We start from the raw sequence: 22,812 nt of genomic DNA, 5'->3' as shown, positions 1-22,812 counted from the left end.
AGACAGAGTCTTGCTCTGTTGCCCAGGCTGGAGTGCAGTGGTGCAGTCTTGGCTTACTGCAAGCCCTGCCTCCTGGGTTCACGTCATTCTCCTGCCTCAGCCTCCGCAGTAGCTGGGACTATAGGCGCCTGCCACCATGCCTGGCTAATTTTTGTATTTTTAGTAGAGACGGGGTTTCACCTTGTTAGCCAGGATGGTCTCGATCTCCTGACCTCGTGATCTGCCCACCTCGGCCTCCCAAAGTGCTGGGATTACAGGCGTGAGCCACCATGCCCAGCTGGAAAAACAATTTTGACCTGAAATTAGCAGAACTAAATTTAGTCCTATTTTGTCCTAACCAGTTATATTACCTTAAGAAGTTTTTCTGCTTTTTAAGGTGATTCCTTACTTGTTTAAAAAAAATAGAGATTTTAATAATATCTCCCCTTTAGATCTACCCACATCACATAATGATTAATTGATTCATTTAAAAATAGTTATCGGTTACACTTTGTATGCCAGTACTGTCCTAGTTGCTGGGAATATACACAGAATAAAAGGATAAAGATTTATGTCCTTATATTCTCAATATTGGAATCAGACAACAAGTAAAATATATAGTATGACAGATAGTAATAATTGCTATAGAGAAAAATAAAATATGTAAGAGTGGGGAGTTTGGGGAAGGGAGGGTGGAGCTTACAATTTTAAAGAGGGTAATCAGGAAGTACTCTATTATATAGAAGGTAGTATTTGGATAAAAAATCCACAGGAAATGAGTGATTGAGCCATACATATCTAGAGGAAGAATGATCCAGGCATAGAACTCAAGTGCAGAGATATACGTGGTAGGTTTGGGGCATAGTGAGGGGCCAGCTGGTGTAGGGTGAACCAGAAGTAGAATAGTATGGCTGGGCGTGGTGGCCCATGCCTGCTATCCCAGCACTTTGGGAGGCTGAGTTGGGTGGATCATCTGAGATCAGGGATTCAAGACCAACCTGGCCAACATAGCAAAACCCGGTCTCTACTAAAAATGCAAAACTTAGCCGGGTGTAGTGGCACATACCTGTAGTCCCAGCTACTCGGGAGGCTGAGGCAGGAGAATTGCTTGAACCTGGGAGGTGGAGGTTACAGTGAGCCAAGATCACACCACTGCACTCCAGCATGAGTGACAGAGTGAGACTCCATCTCAAAAACAAAACAAAACAAAACAAAGAGAAGTGGAATCATAGGCCAGATTACGTAAGGACTTAGCACTTTGGCTTTTACTGTGTATGCTGTGGGAAGCCTTTAGAGAGTTTTGAGCAGAAGAATGATATGATCTGATTTATATTTTTAAAAAGTCATATGATTGCTGTATATGTCTGCTGTGTGTTTCTGCAGGGAGACAAGGGGATCAGTCAGGAAACTATTGCAATTATCCAGTGAAGAGATGAGATGACTTGGATTAGGCTGATAGCAGATGAGGTGGTGAGCAGTGTAGGGTCTAGATATATTTGAGAGTGGAATAGGGTCTAGATATATTTGAGAGTGGAAATAGGAGATTTGCCCATAGATTGGATGGGAGTTGTGAAAGCAAGGGAAGGGTCACAGGTGGTTTCCAAGATTTTTGACCTAAACAACTGCAAGGATGGTGGTGTTGTTTACTGAGATGGGGCAAGAAGGCAAAATGTGGATGTTGGGAGGAAACATAAAACATTTAGTTTGGGCTGGGGGCGGTGGCTCACGCTTGTAATCCCAGCACTTTGGGAGGCCGAGGCGGGCGGATCACGAGGTCAGGAGATCGAGACCACGGTGAAACCCCGCCTCTACTAAAAAATACAAAAAATTAGCCGGGCGTGGTGGCGGGCGCCTGTAGTCCCAGCTACTCGGAGAGGCCGAGGCAGGAGAATGGCGTGAACCCGGGAGGCGGAGCTTGCAGTGAGCCGAGATCGTGCCACTCCACTCCAGCCTGGGCGACAGAGCGAGACTCTGTCTCAAAAAAAAAAAAAAAAAAAAAAAAAACAACATTTAGTTTGGGGAGTGTTAAATTTGAAATGCCCATTGATATTCAAATGTAGATGTCCAATATATAGTTAGATACGTTAGGTTGGTACAAAAGCAGTTGTAGTTTTTGCCAACTATAAATTTGGAATTCAGGAGGGAGATTTGGGCTGTTAGTGTAATTTTGGGAATTGTCAATGTATGTGTATATAAAACCATGTTAGATGAGACCACTAAGAATGTGAGTGACTTTAGGGAAGTCAAGAGATCCAAGGCCTGAGTTTTGGAATTGAAAAGGAACCAGCAAAGGAGACTGATAAGGAGTGACCATTGACCATTGAGGTAGGAAGAAAACCTGGAGGGGTGCCCTGGAACCAAGGGAAGGAAGTATTTTAAAGATTAGCTGAGTTAAATGCTGCTGATTGGTCAAGTAAGAGGAAAACCAAGAATTGACCACTCAAGGTTGGTGGGGCCTACTATTCTTAGATCACATAGGTAGGTTTATAAAATGGTCTTATTTCTGGTCTTGTTAGTAATATGCCTGAAAAATAAAACTTGGGTATTTTAATATGAAGAAATTACTTTTTTTTATAAAATTATACTTTAAGTTCTAGGGTACATGTGCACAACGTGCAGGTTTGTTACATAGGTATACATGTGCCATGTTGGTTTGCTGTGCCCGTCAACTCGTCATTTATATTAGATATTTCTCCTAATGCTATCCCTCCCTCAGCCCCCCACCTCCCGACAGGCCCCGGTGTATGATGTTCCCCGCCCTGTGTCCAGGTGTTCTCATTGTTCAATTCCCACCTATGAGTAAGAACATACGGTGTTTGGTTTTCTGTCCTTGTGATAGTTTGCTGAGAATGATGGTTTCCAGCTTCATCCATGTCCCTGCATAGGACATGAACTGATTTTTTTTATGGCTGCGTAGTATTCCATGGTGTATATGTGCCACATTTTCTTAATCCAGTCTATCACTGATGGACATTTGGGTTGGTTCCAAGTCTTTGCTATTGTGAATAGTGCTGCAATAAACATATGTGTGCATGTGTCTTTATAGTAGCATGACTTATAATCCTTTGGGTATATACCCAGTAATGGGATTGCTGGGTCAAATGGTATTTCTAGTTCTAGATCCTTGAGGAATCGCCACACTGTCTTCCACAGTGTTGAACTAATTTACACTCCCACCAACAGTGTAAAAGCGTTCCTATTTCTCCACATCCTCTCCAGCATCTGTTGTTTCCTGACTTTTTAATGATCGCCATTCTAACTGGCATGAGATGGTATCTCATTGTGGTTTTGATTTGCATTTCTCTGATGACCAGTGATGATGAGCATTTTTTGATGTGTCTGTTGGCTGCATAGATGTCTTCTTAGAGACACAGAGAAGTGTCTGTTCATATCTTTTGCCCGCTTTTTGATGGGGTTATTTGTTTTTTTCTTGTAAATTTGTTTAAGTTCTTTGTAGGTTCTGGATATTAACCCTTTGTCACATGAGTAGATTGCAAAAATGTTTTCCCATTCTGTAGGTTGCCTGTTCACTCTGATGGTAGTTTCTTTTGCTGTGCAGAAGCTCTTTAGTTTAATTAGATCCCATTTGTGTATTTTTACTTTTGTTGCCATTGCTTTTGGTGTTTTAGTCATGAAGTCCTTGCCCATGCCTATGTCCTGAATGGTATTGCCTAGGTTTTCTTCTAGGGTTTTTATGGTTTTAGGTCTAACATTTAAGTCTTTAATCCATCTTGAATTAATTTTTGTATAAGGTGTAAGGAAGGGATCCAGTTTCAGCTTTCTACATATGGCTAGCCAGTTTTCCCAGCACCATTTATTAAATAGGAAATCCTTTCCCATTTCTTGATTTTGTCAGGTTTGTCCAAGATCAGATGATTGTAGATGTGTGGCATTATTTCTGAGGCCTCTGTTCCGTTCCATTGGTCTATATCTCTGTTTTGGTACCAGTACCATACTGTTTTGGTTACTGTAGCCTTGTAGTATAGTTTGAAGTCAGATAGCATGATGCCTCCAGCTTTGTTCTTTTTGCTTAGGATTGTCTTGGCAATGCAGGCTCTTTTTTGGTTCCATATGAACTTTAAAGTAGTTTGGGCTGGAGTGCAGTGGTGTGATCTCAGCTCATTACAGCCTCGGCCTCCCGAGTTCAAGTGATTCTCTTGCCTCAGCCTCCCGAGTAGCAGGACTACAGGCATGCACCACCATGCTGGGCTAATTTTTGTATTTTTAGTAGAGACGGGGTTTCACCATGTTGCCCAGGCTGGTCTTGATCTCCTGAGCTCAAGTGATTACAAGTATTGGCATTACAGGCATGAGCCACTGAACCTGGCTGATTCCACTCTTTGGACATGATATTCATCAGGGTTCAGATGTAGGTAAAGATGGAAAAGATACATTTAATTACACCAAAATTAAAAAGTGATGCGCATTCAAATACACCAAGGTCAGTAGATTGGGAGAATATATTTGCCACAAGTAATACAAAGGACCCAGAAAGACGAAATTAAAGACTAAATTAAAACTAAATGGTGTCACAGTATTAATTTTTGACAAGAATATGGGGAAATTTTTACTATATACTGGTAGAAGTATAAGTTGGCATTGTGTCTTTATAATAGCAAAAAATTGGAGACAGCCAAAATGTCTGTCAGTAAAGAAATGGATAAATAGATGTGGGTTAGTGACCCGATAAAAATGCTATACAGCAGAGAAAAGGTGTACCAGGTCTATATCTATATCATCATGGATAGATCTCAAAAACAATGCTAAATAAAAAACAAAAAACAACAAGTAAAATTCAGTGTGATACTTTTTACATTAAAAATACTAATAGGGCTGGGCACAGTGATTCATGTCTGTAATCCCAGCACTTTTAGAGGCCAAGGTGAGAGGATTGCATGAGCCCAGGAGTTTGAGACCAGCCTGGACAACATGGTGAGACCCCATCTCTTACAAAACAATTAAAAAGTTAGCGGTATGTGGTAGTGCATGCCTGTAGTCCCATTTACTCAGGATGCGGAGGCAGGAGGTTGAGGCTGCAGTGAGCCACGTTCATGCCACTGCACTCCAGCCTGGGTGACAAAGCAAGACCCTGTTCAAAAAAACAACAACAAAAACACACACAAAAAAACAACCAAACAAAAAACCCACAAATATACACAAAAGTATCCTATGTATTATTTAGGGATATATATGTAAAACTATTAAAAACAGAAGATTATAGAACAAATTTATGATGTGAGTGGCTGATAGAGAGTGGGCAGTCTTAAACAAGACTTTAGCATTATCTGTAGATGAAAGTAAACATGATAGAATGTTTATTTCTGGGTATTAGACTCACAGATTTTTGTTATATTAGTCTTTGTACTTTTTGGTAATTTTATAGTAGCTGAAAATTTGAAAAGAAAGGGGGTCAAGATTCATAGGATGAACCCCCAGAAAATAATTTGTCGATAACATTTACATGTGATTTTTCTTTTTTTACCTAACCCATTTACTTCTGTCTGTATTAGAGGAAGAGGAAATGAGGTAACTGCATTACATTAATTCATGACAGTGGTTTCTCCTAATGTGTCCTTGGCATCACACTCAGATGAAGGAGTGAGGATCTTTATTAGCACAGATCATGCCCTTCATGCTGACTCTTGATTTTATTTTTAATTACTAACTGCAAACATGTCCACCCATGGGAAGCACGTTTGGTTTCATAGCTATCATCATGGAGATGCTAGCATGACAGACTAGGATGTATAGAAGTTTAATAACAGCATTGTACTTTTTCTCTTGTCTAACCTCTTCCCTATAGGGAATCTTTAACCAGTTTCAGTGTAGTAGTGAAAAAGTGCTTCCATCTGACACTCTCCGCAGTGCTCTGGCAAAGACTTTCCAGGATGAACAACGTTTCCAGCTGGGAATTATGGATGATGCTGCAGAGTGCTTTGTAAGTGCTGGCCTCTGGCCCTCTTTGATATGGGGTGTGACTGCCGATGGTCTCCATCAGGGACTGGCTACTTTATGGTGGAATTTACTGTGCCCTTATCTCTACAGTTAGAACCAGGAGTTTTCTCTGATTTTTCAGGGACCTAAAATGTCTCTGTTATAGCAGTGTGTTGTTATTTTTCCTTTAGGCTGGTGGTTTTGTGCTTGTCATCGCATAAAACATCAGCTCTCACCTTCAGAGGATCCAAGGCTCATTAAAATACAAATTGCTGGGCTATACCCCCAGAGCTTCTGATAGAGTAGGCCTGGCGGAGGGGTCCCGGAATATCTGTATCTAACAGCTTCCTAAGTGATGCTAATACAGATGCTGCTCCTCCATTTCTAAAGATAATTAATCAGGGAATAACTGAGTCCCTAGCATAAGTGTGATGTGCTATACAGCTACATTGCCCCTAGTGCCCCTTGCTCTTCTGCACTCTGTGTTCTATCCATCAACCTTCGAAAGACTCTCTGTACATCCATTTAGAAAATTTGAGGCCGGGCGTGGTGGCTCACGCCTTTAATCTCAGCACTTTGGGAGGCCAAGGCAGGTGGATCACAAGGTCAGGAGTTTAAGACTAGGCTGGCCAACATAGTGAAACCCCATCTCTACTAAAAATACAAAAATTAGCCAGGCATGGTGGCGGGCGCCTATAGTCCCAGCTACTTGGGAGGCTGAGGCAAGAGAATTGCTTGAACCTGGGAGGAGGAGGTTGTAGTGAGCCTAGATAGCACCACTGCACTCCAGCCTGGGTGACACAGCGAGACTCTGTCTCAAAAAAAAAAAAAAAAAAGTAAAGAAAAGAAAATTTGAGAGTGATACGTATCTCATCACAGGGTAAAATGTGGCCCCAAATCAGAGGTGCTCCTGAGGAACTGGATCACTGATATATTGCTGGTGGGAATGTAAAATGGTATAGCTACTCTGGAAAACAGTTTGGCAGTTTCTTAAAAAGCTAGACATGTAAACTACCATATGATCTAGCAATTACATTCCTGGACATGTATCCCACAGAAACGAAAACTTATATTAAAACAAAACCTGTTTATGAATGTTCATAGAAGTGTTATTCATAATAGTAAAAAACTGAAAACAACCCAAATGTCCTTCAGTGAGTAGATGGTTAAACAAATGATGGTACTTCTGTACCATGAAGAACTATGCAGCAATACAGAGCATTAAGTATTTTTATAAAAATAAAAAGAAACGGCCGGGCGCAGTGGCTCACGCCTGTAATCCCAGCACTTTGGGAGGCCGAGGCGGGCGGATCACGAGGTCAGGAGATCGAGACCATCCTGGCTAACACAGTGAAACCCCGTCTCTACTAAAAATACAAAAAATTAGCCGGGCGTGGTGGTGGGCGCCTGTAGTCCCAGCTACTTGGGAGGCTGAGGCAGGAGAATGGCGTGAACCCAGGAGGCAGAGCTTGCAGTGAGCCGAGATAGTGCCACTGCACTCCAGCCTGGGCGACAGAGCAAGACTCCGTCTCAAAAAAATAAATAAATAAATAAATAAATAAATAAAAATAAAAAGAAACTATTGATTTACACAACTTGGACAGATCTCAAGGGAGAGTGAAAAATGCAATATCAAAAGGTTGTATGCTGGCCGGGCTCACTCCTGTAATCCTAGCACTTTGGGAAGCCAAGGCAGGCGGATCACTTGAGGTCAGGAGTTCGAGAGCAGCCTGGTCAACATGGTGAAACGCCGTCTCTACTAAAAATACAAAACTTAGCCAGGCATGGTGGCACATACCTGTAATCCCAGCTACTTGGGCGGCTGAGGCAGGAGAATCTCTTGAACCCGGGAGGTAGAGGTTGCAGTGAGCCGAGATCGCTCTACTGCACTCCTGCCTGGGCGATAGAGCCAGAGTGTGTCTCAAAAAAAAAAAAAAAAAAAAGGTTATGTGGTATGTGATCCCATTTATATAACATTCTTGAAATAAAATGATGGAGATGAGAGAAGACATTAGTGATTACCACAGGTTAGGGTTAGGATTGGACGGGTAAGGCTCTAAATGGTTAGCATGAGGGAGCCTTGTGATGGAACTGGTCTATATCTTGATAAAATGGCATAGAGCTATACATACACACACACAAATGAATGCATGTAAAACTGGTGAAATCTGAATAAAGTCTGGATTCTATCAATGTCCATCTCCTGATACAGTTATCAAAGATGTGCCGGGTGTGGTGGCTCATGCCTGTAATCCCAGCATTTTGGGAGGCCAGGGCGGGCAGATCACGAGGTCAGCAGATCGAGACCATCCTGGCTAACACGGTGAAACCTCATCTCTACTAAAAATACAAAAAATTAGCCGGGCGTGGTGGTGGACGCCTGTAGTCCCAGCTACTCGGGAGGCTGAGGCAGGAGAATGGTGTGAATCCGGGAGGCAGAGCTTGCAGTGAGCCAAGATTGAGTCACTGCACTCCAGCCTGGGTGACAGAGCGAGACTCCGTCTCAAAAAACAAACAACAAAAAAAAAACACAGATGTTACTGTTGGAGGAAGCTGGGTGAAGGGTACAGGGGATCTCCTGTACATTTTTGAAACTTGCTATGAATTTATAATTATTTTAAACTAAAAAGTTAAAAAAATCAAAATATTCCTACCTTCCAGAAGAGTTGCTGTTTCTGTGGGTAAGCTGCTTACCAATTTATGTATTTGTCTGTTAAATATTGTTGGTGTACTGCTTTTGTTCTTTCCCTGTCAGGAAAACCTCCTGATGAGAATTCACTTCCACATTGCTGATGAAACCAAAGAGGATATATGTACTGCTCAACACTGCATTTCCCATCAGAAATTTGCAATGACATTGTTTGAGCAGGTGAACTCTAGCTCCATCTTTTTTTAGACATTTCTTCAAGAACAGTTTATCCTGGGATGTTAAATGGGTGCCAAAACAGTTCCTGATTATGGTTGCTTGGTTTTGCCTTTTTCTCTTTGGCCCAGTGTGTATGTACTAGCTGTGGTGCCACTTCTGATCCGCTGCCTTTCATCCAGATGGTACATTATATCTCCACCACTTCCCTTTGGTGAGTCTTACAAGATTTTCTGTTATGCCTTCAGGCATTCCTCTAGTTGATTGGACTTTTTTTTTTTTTTTGAGACGGAGTCTCGCTATGTCACCCAGGCTGGAGTGCAGTGGCACAATCTCGGCTTACTACAACCTCCACCTCCCAGGTTCAAGCGATTCTCCTGCTTCCACCTCCCAAGTAGCTGAGACTTCCAGCTACTTCTACAAATAGTACACGCCCCGCTAATTTTTTTGTATTTTTAGTAGGACGGTGTTTTATCATGTTGGTCAGGCTGGTCTTGAACTCCTGACCTCAAATGATCTACCTGCCTTGGCCTCCCAAAGTGCTGGGATTACAGGCGTGAGCCACAGTGCCTGGCCTATTGGACTTTAATTGGAAACATTCAAATAGTTTTATATCTTGGCTAGGCATGGTGGCTCATGCCTATAATCCTAGCACTTTGGGAGGCCCAGGTGGGCGGATCACTTGAGGCCAAGAGTTCGAGACCAGCCAGGCCAACATGACAAAACCCTGTCTCTACTAAAAATGTCAAAAATTAGCCAGGTGTGGTTGCACGTGCCTGTAATCCCAGCTATTCTGAAGGCTGAGGCATGAGAATTGCTTGAACCCAGGAGGCGGAGGTTTCTGTGAGCTGAGATTGAGCCCCTGCACTCCATCCGGGTAACAGAGCAAGACCCTGTCTCAAAAAAACCACCACCACCACCAACAAAAACACTAATAGTTTTATATCCTTATTGCTGAGTCTGTGCTATATTGTAGGAACGCAGAACAGTAATTTAAAAATAACTTTTGTTCTCCTTCTTTCCTCTCCCATCCCTCCCCTTTTCTTAGGCTCAGTACTGGCCAGCAAAGTGGGAGGAGGAGTGGGGATTCTATGAGCTTTGGATCTGGGGACAGGTAGAGGTACTTACTGTGTTTATGGGACACTGAGCCTGGTCAGGGGCTTTGGTATAGGGGGCAGAGGAAGAAAGTCAAACGTGTGAGTTAGGAATGTACATTAATGTTTGATTTAGCAGTAACTAAGTACAAACCATCATCTCCCTTCTATTCCCCATCTTGAAGCAATCAGGCTATTTGTATGCTGGAAAGACGAGAGAAACCTTCACCAAGCATGTTTGGTGAGCTGCTGCAGAATGCCAGCACCATGGGGGATCTGCGGAACTGTCCAGTGAGTTAAATCAGGGGTGGGGTTTGGAGTGGGAAAGGGAACTGTCGATCAGTGGAATTGATGCAAAGCCAGTGGGAAACATGTTGAACTAGCCTTATATATATATTTCAGAGCAACTGTGGAGAGAGGATCAGGATTCGCCGTGTGTTGATGAATGCTCCACAAATTATCACGATTGGGCTGGTATGGGACTCAGACCACTCAGACTTAGCAGAAGATGTTATCCACAGCCTGGGAACCTGCCTTAAGCTGGGTGATGTGCGTGTTAGTTACCTTTATCTCTCACTTTGAGTTCTTGCGTCTTAGTATTGCTTAGGAGCAGTGAGCACTAGACAAACAGGTATGTCCTAGATGACAAGTATTATAATGTTTTGGACAGATAAACTTGTTTATTTGTGTACAGATACCCGTGCTTGCAGGTATGTGCTCATATATCTCCTTTAATAGGTGGCAAAGGTTTTTTAAGAAGAAATGGGATGACTTGGTCTTAAAAGACAGGATAGGCAGAGCTTAGCTACTGATAAATCAGTAATTCAAAGAGTTATTATATGTTCTATTCATTGTTAGTTTATACGAGTATAAAGTAGGGAAGGGTATTCAACCATGGGAGGTAGTAAGGTCCAAAGAGGGGCATTCCTGACTAGAACTGCTATAGTAGGTGAAGAAGTTAAAAGTTGGTGACCTGAGCCCAAAAATATGAAATTCACAGTGTGGAACCAATGTCTGGGATAATCCTGTGACTAAAGAGAACCTTTGTCATTGTTTTTTAATGTCATTAAGCCACGACTGAGAATAAATGAACTTTCTGGGATCTTATTTTAGGTTTTCTTCTCAAGGAATCTTACCTGAGTAGGCTGTGAGCAATAAAATCTTCATTTTTCACCAGCGCCTACCTGTAGTCCCAGCTACTCAGGAGGCTGAGGAGGGAGGATTGCTTAAGGAGTTCAAGGCTGTAGTGTACAGTGATTCTGCCTGTGAATAGCCACTACGTTCTAGCCCAGGCAGCATAGCAAGACCCTGTCTCTTAAAAACAAAAGCAATCGTTTCTTTCTTTTTTTTTTTTTTTTTTTTGAGATGGAGTCTCGCTCTGTCGCCCAGGCTGGAGTGCAGTGGCATGATCTCCCTTCACTGCAAGCTCCGCCTCCTGGGTTCTTGCCATTCTCCTGCCTCAGCCTCCCCAGTAGATGGGACTACAGGCACCTGCCACCATGCCCGGCTAATTTTTTGTATTTTTAGGAGAGACGGAGTTTCACCATGTTAGCCAGGATGGTCTCGATCTCCTGACCTCGTGATCCACCTGCCTCCCCCTCCCAAAGTGCTGGGATTACAGGTGTGAGCCACTGCGCCTGGCTGGTTGTTTTTTTTTTTTTTTAATCCAACTTTCCTGGCTCCTCTTATGATAGGCCCTGGTAAGAAAACTATTGAAAGTTATGAAGAAAGATCATCACCATACCAGTTTACTGGACACTATCTGTCTTGCTTTTCCTTACTTTTTGTCTTTTTAGGTTAATTTCTTTCTTTCTTTTTCTTTTTTTGAGACAGGGTCTTGCTCTGTCGCCCAGGCTGGAGTGCAGTGTCATGATCTCGGTTCACTGCAATCTCTGCCTCCTGCCTCAATGTCTCAAGTAGCTGGGATTACAGACGTGCACCACCACACCCAGCTGATTTTTGTATTTTTAGTAGAGATGGGGTTTCACTATGTTGGCCAGGCTGGTCTCGAATACCTGACCTCAAGAGATCTGTTCACCTCAGCCTCCCAAAGTGTAGGGATTACGGGCATGAGCCACCACACTGGGTCTAAAGATAGGGTCTTGCTATCTAGTCTAGGTTGTTCTTGAACTCCTGTCCTCAAGTAATTCTCTTACCTTGGCCTCACAAAGTGCTGAAGTTAAGTTCTGATGATTAATCTATACTAACAAAAATCTTAAACTGAAGGGAAGAGAAGTAAGCCAGTACTTTACTTAAGAAATGTCGATGGAGTCTGCTGAGAGATGATGTGGAATGGGTGAATATGTGACTGTGCTTTCTTTTCTCTTCTTTCCCCTCAGCTGTTTTTCAGAGTGACAGATGACCGGGCCAAGCAATCTGAACTGTACTTAGTTGGAATGATCTGTTATTATGGCAAACATTATTCTACATTCTTTTTTCAAACAAAGATTCGCAAATGGATGTATTTTGATGATGCTCATGTCAAGGAGGTAGGAATAGTCAAGTCCTTTTTGAAGTGTTTGGTGACTACAAAAAAAAAAAAGAATAATCATTTGTCTTTAGTGTTTCATTTTCATAATTTTGAATGGGACCTCCCCACATTTCCATAAAACATATATATATATATATATATATATATATATATATATATTTTTTTTTTTTTTTTTTTTTTTTTGAGATGGAGTCTCACTCTGTCACCCAGGCTGGAGTGCAGTGGCTTGGTCTCAGCTCACTGCAACCTCTGCCTCCCAGGTTCAAGCGATTCTCCCACCTCAGCCTCCTGAGTAGCTGGGAGTACATGCTCATGCTACTACATCTGGATAATTTTTGTATTTTTAGTAGAGACGAGTTTCACTATGTTTGCCAGGCTGGTCTCGAACTCCTGACCTTGTGATCGCCTGCCTCAGCCTCCCAAAGTGCTGGAATTATAGGCATGAGCCACCGTGCCCGGCGTATTTTATATTTTTATGTCTGTCTGCCTACTGAATTCATGAAGGTATCATCTTGTCTTCCCCTGAAGATGGCTAGTTCTTTGAGGATAGGAACAATGTATCTTCTATTATATCCTCTGAATCCCCTCACCAGGCATTCAGCAGTTTTGTATTTATAGGTGACAAAGTATTTTACTTTATTTTTTGAGATAGGGTCTCCTCACTCTATTGCCCAGGCTGGAGTGCAGGGGCGTGATAATGGCTCACTGCAGCCTTTATCTTCCAGGTTTAAGCAATCCTCTCACCTTAGTCTCCTGAGTAGCTGTGACTACAGGTGTGTGGCCACCACACCCAGCTAGTTAAAATTTTTTGGTTTTTTGTGTTAGAGATGTTACCCAGGCTGGTCTGGAACTCCTGGGCTCAAGTGATCCTCCCTCCTCAGCCTGCCAAAGTGTTGGGATTACAGGCGTGAGCCACAGTGCCTGGCCCAAAGTGTTTTTTTAAACTATAATCTCCCCTTTTTTTTTTCTAGAAAATAGTTTTTCTTCAGCTCCTTATGTGGGCTTTGGTGGAGTTCATGGGTCAGCACTCGAAGGTCTAAATCTGGGTGGGGATGTTAGCACCTTTTGGGCTTGGGGAGATTGATTACTGACTACCTTGTTATGAATGGCACAATTCATGTAGTAATGTAGCTTTACCTACAGCTTAGGAAGCATGTAGGCATCAAAGAAATTTACTTCAGAAATGTCCTTGACAGCTGCAGCCTTGACTATGTTTTGAATGAGAAACTTTTTTTTTTTTTTTTTTTTTGAGACAGGGTCTTGCTCTGTCACCCAGGTTGGGGTGCAGGGGCACGATCTCAGCTCACTGCAACCTCTGCCTCCCAGGCTCAAGTGATTCTCATGCCTCAGCCTCCCGAGTAGCTGGGATTATGGGCGCGCACCGTCATGCCTGGCTGATTTTTGTATTTTTAGTAGAGATGGAGTTTCTCCATGTTGGCCAGGCTGGTCTCGAACTCCTGACATTAAGTGATCCACCCGCCTTGGCCTCCCAAAGTGCTGGGATTACAGATGTGAACCACCACCCCCGGCCTTGAATGAGAAACTTCTTAATAGCCTTGTCCTTGGGCATGCGTCAGGCACAGTTCATGCAATGAATGGGCTGCACATAGCCACAGCCCTTTTTGGCGTGCCATGCTCTTTCTTTTCTTTGTCTTTTTGGAAGCTAGGACCCCAGAGAGGAATGTTTTTTTGTTGTTGTTATTTGTTTTTTTAATGTGCATGTTGATTGATTTGAGTAGGAACACTCTAATGCCTCAAATGAGGTTATAAGGTTAATACAAAGTTCAGAATTTCAGATCTTGGAGTTATCAGTGGGTACTACTTTGTCTCAGGGCTGCTGTAAATTATTCTTTGTTATCTCCCTGAAGTGCCCCATCACAGAGTAACATGTGTTTTGGGATAGTTATAAGGCATGTAGGGTTATAATGACAAAGTAGGAAAGTTGGTACTGTCTAAACCACAGAGTTTGTGGTTGAAGTGGCTTATGTGATCTGCATGAGTTAGGAAGCTGCTTGTGATAAGGTTAGCAGATAAGGAGATAAGGTGTGACTATAATCTACACCAATCCACAGACTTTAAGCAGTGTCTTCCACAAATAGTAAAGTATTTGTCAAATTCCCTTATTCTTTTCTTTGTCTCTTTTGTGTTGTTGTAATTTGGGGCAATTTATATAAATTCTTTTAGATTTAGGGTTTTTATTTGAAAATACCCTTAGAAAGTAGTAAATATGATTATATTAATACGCGAAGAGCATATAAATGTTTTAATTAATAACTCAGTTTTAAGTTTACTGGACATCTGTTGTGAACATATCACTATGCTAGTTGTCTAACCCCAAGAGCAGCACATTATCTAAGAAATGTGACTGGTTCAAGCTTAAGATGGTGTGAGTTTGAGGACTGGGTTGAATTGATTCCGTGGCTGTTCTCTCTCTCTTTTCCACTGTGGTAACAGAGCTGAATCCAGCACAGGGCTAAGGCCGAGAGGTTCAGTTGTCTATTCTAAGCAGTTTGACATTTTATATCCTACCATTTGTGAACTCTGAAACTGAATGTCATTTGTTCTAAGGCAGTCTGTGAGAGAGTTTCTGTCTGCTCTTCAGCTTCATGAAAGTGATTTTAATATTTGGGAGAAAACTAAGGAAATGAAAATTTCTAGTGAGGGCTTAATTTGATGTCTGTGAAAAGAAATTGGTCACCAAGGCAGCTGAAGTTCCCTCACGTAGCATATCCACCTTTGAGAACTTCTATTCCTATTTTACAACTGAGTTGATGGTTCACAGAAATAAAAGTAATTTTATTCATTCTTTTATTCTCCTATAGGATTTTAGTGCTTTCTAAAAGGACTTAGCAAAGAAAAAAAAGATTTAATTAAAAAAGTGTTAGGTCTGAGATCTTTTTTGCTGCCTTTTTACCCAGTTCTTTTCTTTTCATCTCTTTTATTTTCTTTAGAAATACAGAACAGGAAGATATGTTGTGAATTGTGGATATAAAGTATAATTGTCATGTTCTTCTGGTTGTTTCTGGTTCAGATTGGGCCCAAATGGAAGGATGTGGTGACCAAATGCATCAAGGGGCATTATCAGCCCCTGCTGCTGCTTTATGCAGATCCCCAGGGTACCCCAGTATCCACCCAGGACCTGCCTCCCCAAGCTGAGTTCCAGTCATACAGCAGGATGTGCTACGACAGTGAAGATTCAGGTGAGCAGCCTGGCTCTTTACCTCTCCTCTCTCCTCACCCCATGCGGTCAAACAGTTGGGACTCATACTTAATTATGTGCTTAGCTCGTAACCTAGCTTGGAGAAAGAGGATCCATTAGAGGTAAGAAAGAAGTGCCAATTTGTGCTGAAGCCTAACTTGGGCCAGCCTTTATTTCCTTCAGTTGTCAAAAGAGTGTTGCCTAAATCACTTGGCCTCAACTCAGGAGTGAAAAGGAAATTATGTTTATTTAGACTGAGATATTAAGTTTGCGAGGCTCAATATTTAACCTTCTAATATTGGTGAGGATGGCTGATTTTTATTAGCAATTTAACAGCAACTTAATTGAGTTGTTTTATTTGAACCACTACAAGGCTAGTTATTTTGTTTGGCATGAGATATTTTTGTTTTAAAATTGCAAATGTGTAGCTGGGCAGGGTGATGCATGCCTGTTATCCTAGCTATTTGGGAGGCTGAGGTGGGAGGATCACTTGAGCCCTGGAGTTTGAGCCTAGCCTGGGCAAAATAGCAAGACTCTGTCTTGGAGGGGGGAAAAATTCCTTGTCCAGTAGTAATATTCCTCTGCTTATGAATCAGTTATTCACTTCTAAGTTAATTTTTCAGAACTTAAGTAACGACTTTCTGTAAAAACAATTTTCAGCTTGATGGCTAAAGTTCTAGGGTAGCCCACAGAATCTTATAATATATTTGAGGTATAACCTAATAGTTTTGGCTTGATTACTGAAAAGGAGGAAGAAATATTATTTTACTCTTCTGGATCTGGTACTGGCCCTTGATATAATTTTGAAAGAGAAGATACTTGACTTCGACATCTTTCTTTCTCCCCTTTGTACCTCCCTCCTGCTTGGTACCTGGTGCTTTCTTCCACCTCTCATACCCCACCCAGACCTGTTCTACCTCTTCTCCCTTCAGTCAAATACCCATTTGTCCCATTATGCTTATTTCAGCTAGGTATTCAGAGGGAAGCAGTCTGATTGAACTAATATATACTAATGTATGTCATATAGTAGCCCAAATAATTTCTCAGAGACATTAAAAATGCATCTAATATCAATTCAAAAATTTTAAGTGACTTTCTTGGCAGTATAGGAAAAAGATTATGGGATAGGAGAACAACTGACTATGTATGACAGGTTGTCCTGGGACTTTCCATCTAAATAGATCTTACTTTTCACAACTTTTTCATTACTTCTGCTTTTCCCCTGATAGGTTTTGTAAAACCGTCACGGTTTTTCACAGTGGCAGGCAAAGTGAGGGCTTCAGCAAGGTAGGGACAGGGATGGGAAGAATTTTACATGTGTCTGGGTGATCTGGAAGTTGGGTGTTGGGAAGAATGGCTTGATGGTATAGCATATCCTTCTCATACTTGTGTCTAGGAAGTTCTTGCCTTATGGAGCTTTGCTGTGTCCATCTCTTTTCCTTCTCTCTGTTACTGTTCTGTTTCCTCACTTTTTGCATATGTGTTTCCTCCTCCTCTCAGGGAGGGAGCCCTCCATCTCAAGTGACACTCGAACAGATTCCTCAACGGAGAGCTATCCCTACAAACATTCCCACCATGAGTCTGTGGTCAGTCACTTCTCTTCTGATTCTCAGGGGACAGTCATCTATAATGTGGAGAATGATTCCATGTCTCAGAGCAGTCGGGACACAGGTAGGGACTTACACAGAGGGTCCTGCTTGCCTGAATCAATTCCTGCATAGATCTCCTAAGAAAAAGAAACTGCGAGGCCGGGTGCGGACGGTGGCTCACGCTTGTAATCCCAGCACTTTGGGAGGCCGAGGTGGGCGGATCATGAGGTAAGGAAATGGAGACCATCCTGGCTAACACACCGTGAAACCCCGTCTCTACTAAAAATACAAAAAAAAAAAAATTAGTTGGGCATGATGGCAGGCACCTTTAGTCCTACCTACTCGGGAGGCTGAGGCAGGAGAATGGCATGAACCCAGGAGGCGAAGCTTTCAGTGAGCTGGGATCGTGCCACTGCACTCAAGCCTGGGCGACAGAGCGAGACTCCGTCTCAAAAAAAAAAAAAAAAGGAGAAAGAAACTGGGGCAAGTCAGAAATGTTCGTTATGCAAAGGCAGAAGTGGCACAGAATTTGGGCAATTCAATGGGATACAAAGAAGCAACACAGTTTTGAATGAACCATGATGCTCCATCGCACATACTCGTGTCAATAGCAGCATGTCATAAAGATGATTGTAATGTGATTATTGATGTGATTATTCTGAGGTCTGCTTTTTTCCTCCTATACTCTTGATTCCCGTGGTATCCCATTAAGCCCCTGTGATCTTGCACATCATCATGTTCTCATGCCAGGCTTTGTCCTAAGTGAACAGCTTTGATAGAAGGGGCCTATTTATGGGATTGGTGAGGGACAACTGCATGTTATCTTGCTAAGCTTCCTGAAGGATAGAGAAGCAAAAGAATGAAAGATATCTATTTGTTATTGCGAGTTCCAAGCAGAGAATATTCTTGCATTGTTTTGTTTATCTGCAGGAGAGTATGCCCATGTCAGAGGAAGAAATCAATACGGGGAAGAACAGTGAATGACTGCTGAGATGAAAAGTTTATTCTGGGAGATAGAATACCTAAGGCATAGAACAGTATCCATATTCTTAGGGACTGTGAGAATTTGTGAGCTCGTTGTTTGAGACTGGTGGTTTATAAGCTGTGGGGGCTTTTTTTTTTTTTTTTAAATATCAAGAATTTCAAAGATATTCAAAACTGTATAGAATAGTGTACTGCCCATTCATGTACACATCACCTAGTTTCAATAATTATAACTCATGGCCAGTCTAGTTTTACCTGTACCTTTACCCACTCTTGGATTATTTTGAAGTACATCCCAGGCATTATATCACATTTTCCATAAATGTATCTTATGTTTCCTCAAACATAAGAAATCACTTTTTTAAAGTAGCATTATAACACTTTTTTTTTTTGAGATGGAGTCTCGCTCTGTCGCCCAGGTTGGAGTGCAGTGGCACGGTCTTGGCTCACTGCAATCTCCACCTCCCAGGTTCACGCCATTCTCCTGCCTCAGCCTCCCGAGTAGCTGGGACCACAGGTGCCCACCACTACACCCGGCTAATTTTTTGTATTTTTAGTAGAGACGGGGTTTCACCGTGTTAGCCAGGATGGTCTCGATCTCCTGATCTTGTGATCCACCCGCCTCGGCCTCCCAAAGTGCTGGGATTACAGGCGTGAGCCACCGTGCCCGGCCCAGCATTATAACACTTAAAAATAGCAATGATAATTCCTTAAAACTGATAGGCAACCAATGAGTGTTCACATATCCACTTATAAGTATCGTAATATTTTCATGGTTTATGTGTTTGACTCAGCATCTAAATGAGGTCTATGCATTGTGATGAGTTGATAAGTCCTTTGCATTTCTTTTAATCTACTGTTTTTTCCTTGCAATTTATTGCTAGAACTAGGTATTTTGTCCTGTACATTTCCCACATTCTGAATTTTGCTGATTTTATTCCTATGGTATACTTTAACACGTTTCTGTGTCCTATATTTCTTGTAAATTGGTAGTTGGACCTAGAGGTTTTGTCAGACTTGTGTTGGCTTTCTTTTGATGACTACTGCATTGATTGTGTCAGGTGTGAGTTTTTTAGACCTACTTTTTGAAGCTGTGAACCAGGGAGAAGCCAAACCACAGGATAAACTAAGCGTATTTTCCAGTAGAGGCAGATTTGTGTTAATGGCTTGAACATGCCCATTGGTTAAACATTTGTAAGACTTAGTTGCGGCCGGGCGCAGTGGCTCACGCCTGTAATCCCAGCACTTTGGGAGGCCGAGGTGGGCGGATCACGAGGTCAGGAGATCGAGACCATCCTGGCTAACACAGTGAAACCCCGTCTCTACTAAAAAAAATACAAAAAGTTAGCTGGGTATGGTGGCAGGCGCCTGTAGTCCCAGCTACTCAGGAGGCTGAGGCAGGAGAATGGTGTGAACCCGGAAGGCGGAGCTTGCAGCGAGTCGAGATCGCGCCACTGCACTCCAGCCTGGGCGACAGAGCGAGACTCTGTCTCAAAAAAAAAAACAAAAAAGACTTAGTTGCTCCAAGTTATTTCCTCCTCTCTTAAATCTTTCTTGTGGGCCCAGAGGTAGCAAAGGACCAAATAAAAGCAATACAAGATTCCAAGGGGCAACTGATTGAAAATATGTATTCATATCACTACACTGGTGATACCTGAATATGCATAAGGATTTTCATATGCTATCATGTGAAAACAAATTTTTGTTAGCTCTCCATGCATTTGACCTAGGTTTTTTTTTTTTCTAAGCATATCTTCAAACTTAATTTACTTGCTTGATTCATCTTTTGGCTTCCAGCAATTTAGTTGCTTATATCCTTTAGAATCTGACCTTTGCTGTCATCAAATCATGCTCATGTATTTGCATACTATGGGCATGAAGCAGGGCAAGTTACATAAAAGAGCCCAGCTCTCCTGGTTTTCCCAGTGATTAGTATTAAGGAACTATGAAGTGTAATCTCTGGATGGAGCCAAGTTTTGTGAAGCATGGGTTGGGGACAGGAATGAGAATCAAAGTTGAAATGTCCTTTAAATGATCCACAATTAAGGAAAGCTTAGAACTGGGTCTTAAAGCCATATAAAATCAGAGCTCTTGTGGGCAAAGTCTGGAGTATCCAGGATAATACCAGATGTACTGAAAATCAGACTTTATTTGATATGTGTTGCTAAATAAATAAAAGGAAAACTCTGTCTTCAATTTATGAAAGTATATGGCTACCTGACATATTTATATAATCTTTAAAACTTTTGCCTTTAAAAAGTTACCTAGAAACGTGTCATTAGTCCTTCTGGGTCACTGGGGAAGATCAAGAGTGGGATTGAGATTGGTCATTGCTCAGGAGACACTGTAAATTTGGATGCTCCCAGCTTCTCTGCATTTATCTTTTTTTTTTTTTTTTTTGAGACAGAGTCTTGCTCTGTCGTCCAGGCTGGTGTGCAGTGGCGTGATCTCGGCTCACTGCAACCTCCTGAGTTCAGGTGATTCTAATGCCTCAGCCTCTCAGTAGCTGGGACTACAGGCACATGCCACCATGCCCGACTAATTTTTGTATTTTTAGTAGAGACAGGATTTTGCCATGTTGGTCAGTCTGGTCTCGAACTCCTGGGCTCAAGTGATCTGCCTGCCTTAGCCTCCCAAAGTGCTGGAATTATAGGTGTGAGTCACTGCACCCGGCCCTTCTCTGCATTTATCTACTGGGAGGTTCCTACACTGAAGTCAGATAGTCTATGCCCTACAGCTTCTGTTCCATGGGTACTCTAAATGTGTGGCATTCCCAAAGGGAGATTAGGTAGGTTCTCAGGAGGTTGGAGGTTAGTCTCAGATACCAGCTTACCGCAATTTCCTTGTTTTTTCAGGACACCTGACTGATAGTGAATGTAATCAGAAACACACATCCAAGAAAGGGTCACTGATAGAGCGCAAGAGGAGCTCTGGTCGGGTTAGGAGGAAAGGCGATGAGCCTCAGGCCTCGGGATACCACAGTGAAGGCAAGCCCTTCTGCACTGCTTCTCTTTCTCCTTCATTCACTCTATCAAACTTCTGTCATGCTCCAGACTGTTGGCTTCTCCTTTCTGTTCAGAGGGCTTTTCTTTGCTTTTTCGACACTGGGGTCTAGTATCTGTGATCACTTTAAACATCTATATTTCTTTCATTCTTTGTGTTTTTAGGAGAAACACTGAAAGAGAAGCAGGCTCCTAGAAATGCCTCCAAACCATCCAGCAGCACCAACAGGCTGAGGGATTTTAAAGAGACAGTCAGCAATATGATCCATAACAGACCATCCCTGGCTTCTCAGACCAATGTAGGCTCTCACTGCGGGGGCAGGGGAGGAGACCAGCCTGACAAAAAACCTCCTAGGACCCTGCCTTTACACTCTCGTGACTGGGAAATAGAGAGTACCAGCAGTGAGTCAAAATCCAGTTCTTCCAGCAAGTATCGTCCAACATGGAGACCCAAACGAGAATCTCTGAATATTGACAGTATCTTTAGTAAGGACAAAAGGAAGCACTGTGGCTATACCCAGCTTAGCCCCTTTTCTGAGGATTCAGGTAAGGAGATAATTAGGGAAGAATTGGGCTTTTGAATAAAGTTGATTTATGTCTTTTTAAAACCTGGGTTTTTTGGTACATCTGGCAAGGGGCATTTTTATTCTGATGTCAGGTGTTTTAGGGATATGAGTTCAGTGAATAAGTAGCCAGAGGGAGGAGTTGGTTAGGTCTTGATTTTAGGCAAATGCTAAATCTACCTCATTTTCCATACCTGTCTTTTGATTGGAATAGCTAAAGAATTTATACCAGATGAACCAAGCAAGCCACCTTCTTATGACATTAAATTTGGTGGACCAAGCCCCCAGTACAAGCGCTGGGGCCCAGCACGGCCAGGCTCTCACCTTTTAGAGCAGCACCCCCGACTAATCCAGCGAATGGAATCTGGCTATGAAAGCAGTGAGAGGAACAGCAGCAGCCCTGTCAGCCTGGATGCAGCCCTGCCTGAGAGCTCAAATGTCTACAGGTATTGTTTGGCCTTTGAACAGCAACATTGTCCCTTGCAGCAATGTGAGCCACCTACTTGGGGCTTTCAGGCATGGCTTAGACAAGTGGAGGGATGGCCTTTGCTACTATCTCTATGTGCTCTCTCAACTTCCTATAACAACAGCACCCTCTGCTGGAAGAACAAAGGCACTTGAGAAAGGAGAGAACTTTCTATTTGAAGTACAGTTATGTATAAAATAATTTTTAAAAATTTAAGTTCGGGGGTATATGTGCAGGTTTGTTATGATAAACTTGTGTTGTAGGAGTTCGTTGTACAGATTATTTTGTAACCCACATATTAAGCTAGTACTCACTAATTATTTTTCCTGATCCTCTCTTTCCTCCCACCCCCACCCTCCGATAGGCCCGTGTCTGTTGTTCCCCTCTGTGTGTTCATGCGTTCTCATCATGTAGCTCCCACTTATAAGTGACAATATGCTGTATTTGGTTTTCCGTTCCTGTCTTAGTTTGCTAAGGATAATGAAATAATTGTTTAGTGCTTGCTTTGGTAGCACATATACTAAAATTGGAACGATACAGAGATTAGCATGGCTCCTGCTCGAAGGTGGCACAAAAATTTGTGAAGATTTCCGTATTTTTCAGATATGTAGGATAAATGAGTCTGGGGATCTAATGTAAAACATGACT

The 22,812-nt window shown here is 42.3% G+C and overlaps 1 protein-coding gene and 1 non-coding gene across 26 annotated transcripts in view; both read left to right on the top strand.

The window, feature by feature from the left end:
- USP54 (ubiquitin specific peptidase 54) overlaps positions 1 to 22,812 on the top strand; it is a 138,854-nt gene that overhangs the window by 80,884 nt on the left and 35,158 nt on the right. For 18 of the 25 annotated variants that reach the window (XR_004026714.1, XR_004026712.1, XR_004026713.1 and 15 more), the window contains 12 exons: positions 5,783 to 5,917; positions 8,669 to 8,782; positions 8,908 to 8,990; positions 9,825 to 9,890; positions 10,056 to 10,161; positions 10,273 to 10,419; positions 12,210 to 12,359; positions 15,393 to 15,561; positions 17,061 to 17,231; positions 20,989 to 21,120; positions 21,301 to 21,681; positions 21,913 to 22,144. Coding sequence is in view for 20 of the 25 variants with exons in the window: in XM_030798218.1 (XP_030654078.1) it covers positions 5,783 to 5,917; positions 8,669 to 8,782; positions 8,908 to 8,990; positions 9,825 to 9,890; positions 10,056 to 10,161; positions 10,273 to 10,419; positions 12,210 to 12,359; positions 15,393 to 15,561; positions 17,061 to 17,231; positions 20,989 to 21,120; positions 21,301 to 21,681; positions 21,913 to 22,144 (1,886 nt within the window). In the remaining 5 variants the exon portion in view is untranslated. The remainder of the gene's footprint in view (positions 1 to 5,782; positions 5,918 to 8,668; positions 8,783 to 8,907; positions 8,991 to 9,824; positions 9,891 to 10,055; positions 10,162 to 10,272; positions 10,420 to 12,209; positions 12,360 to 15,392; positions 15,562 to 17,060; positions 17,232 to 20,988; positions 21,121 to 21,300; positions 21,682 to 21,912; positions 22,145 to 22,812) is intronic. The other 7 variants (XM_030798222.1, XM_030798226.1, XM_030798221.1 and 4 more) reach the window with 3 other exon arrangements.
- Positions 22,661 to 22,764, top strand: LOC115831307. The gene has a single exon (XR_004026830.1). It is a non-coding gene; the product is annotated as a U6 spliceosomal RNA (small nuclear RNA).

The sequence above is a fragment of the Nomascus leucogenys genome, chromosome 18 (genome assembly GCF_006542625.1).
Source record: "Nomascus leucogenys isolate Asia chromosome 18, Asia_NLE_v1, whole genome shotgun sequence".
Taxonomy (NCBI): Eukaryota; Metazoa; Chordata; class Mammalia; order Primates; family Hylobatidae; genus Nomascus; species Nomascus leucogenys.
Note: the sequence above shows the minus strand (reverse complement) of the source record. Positions and strands in the feature narration are given on the sequence as shown.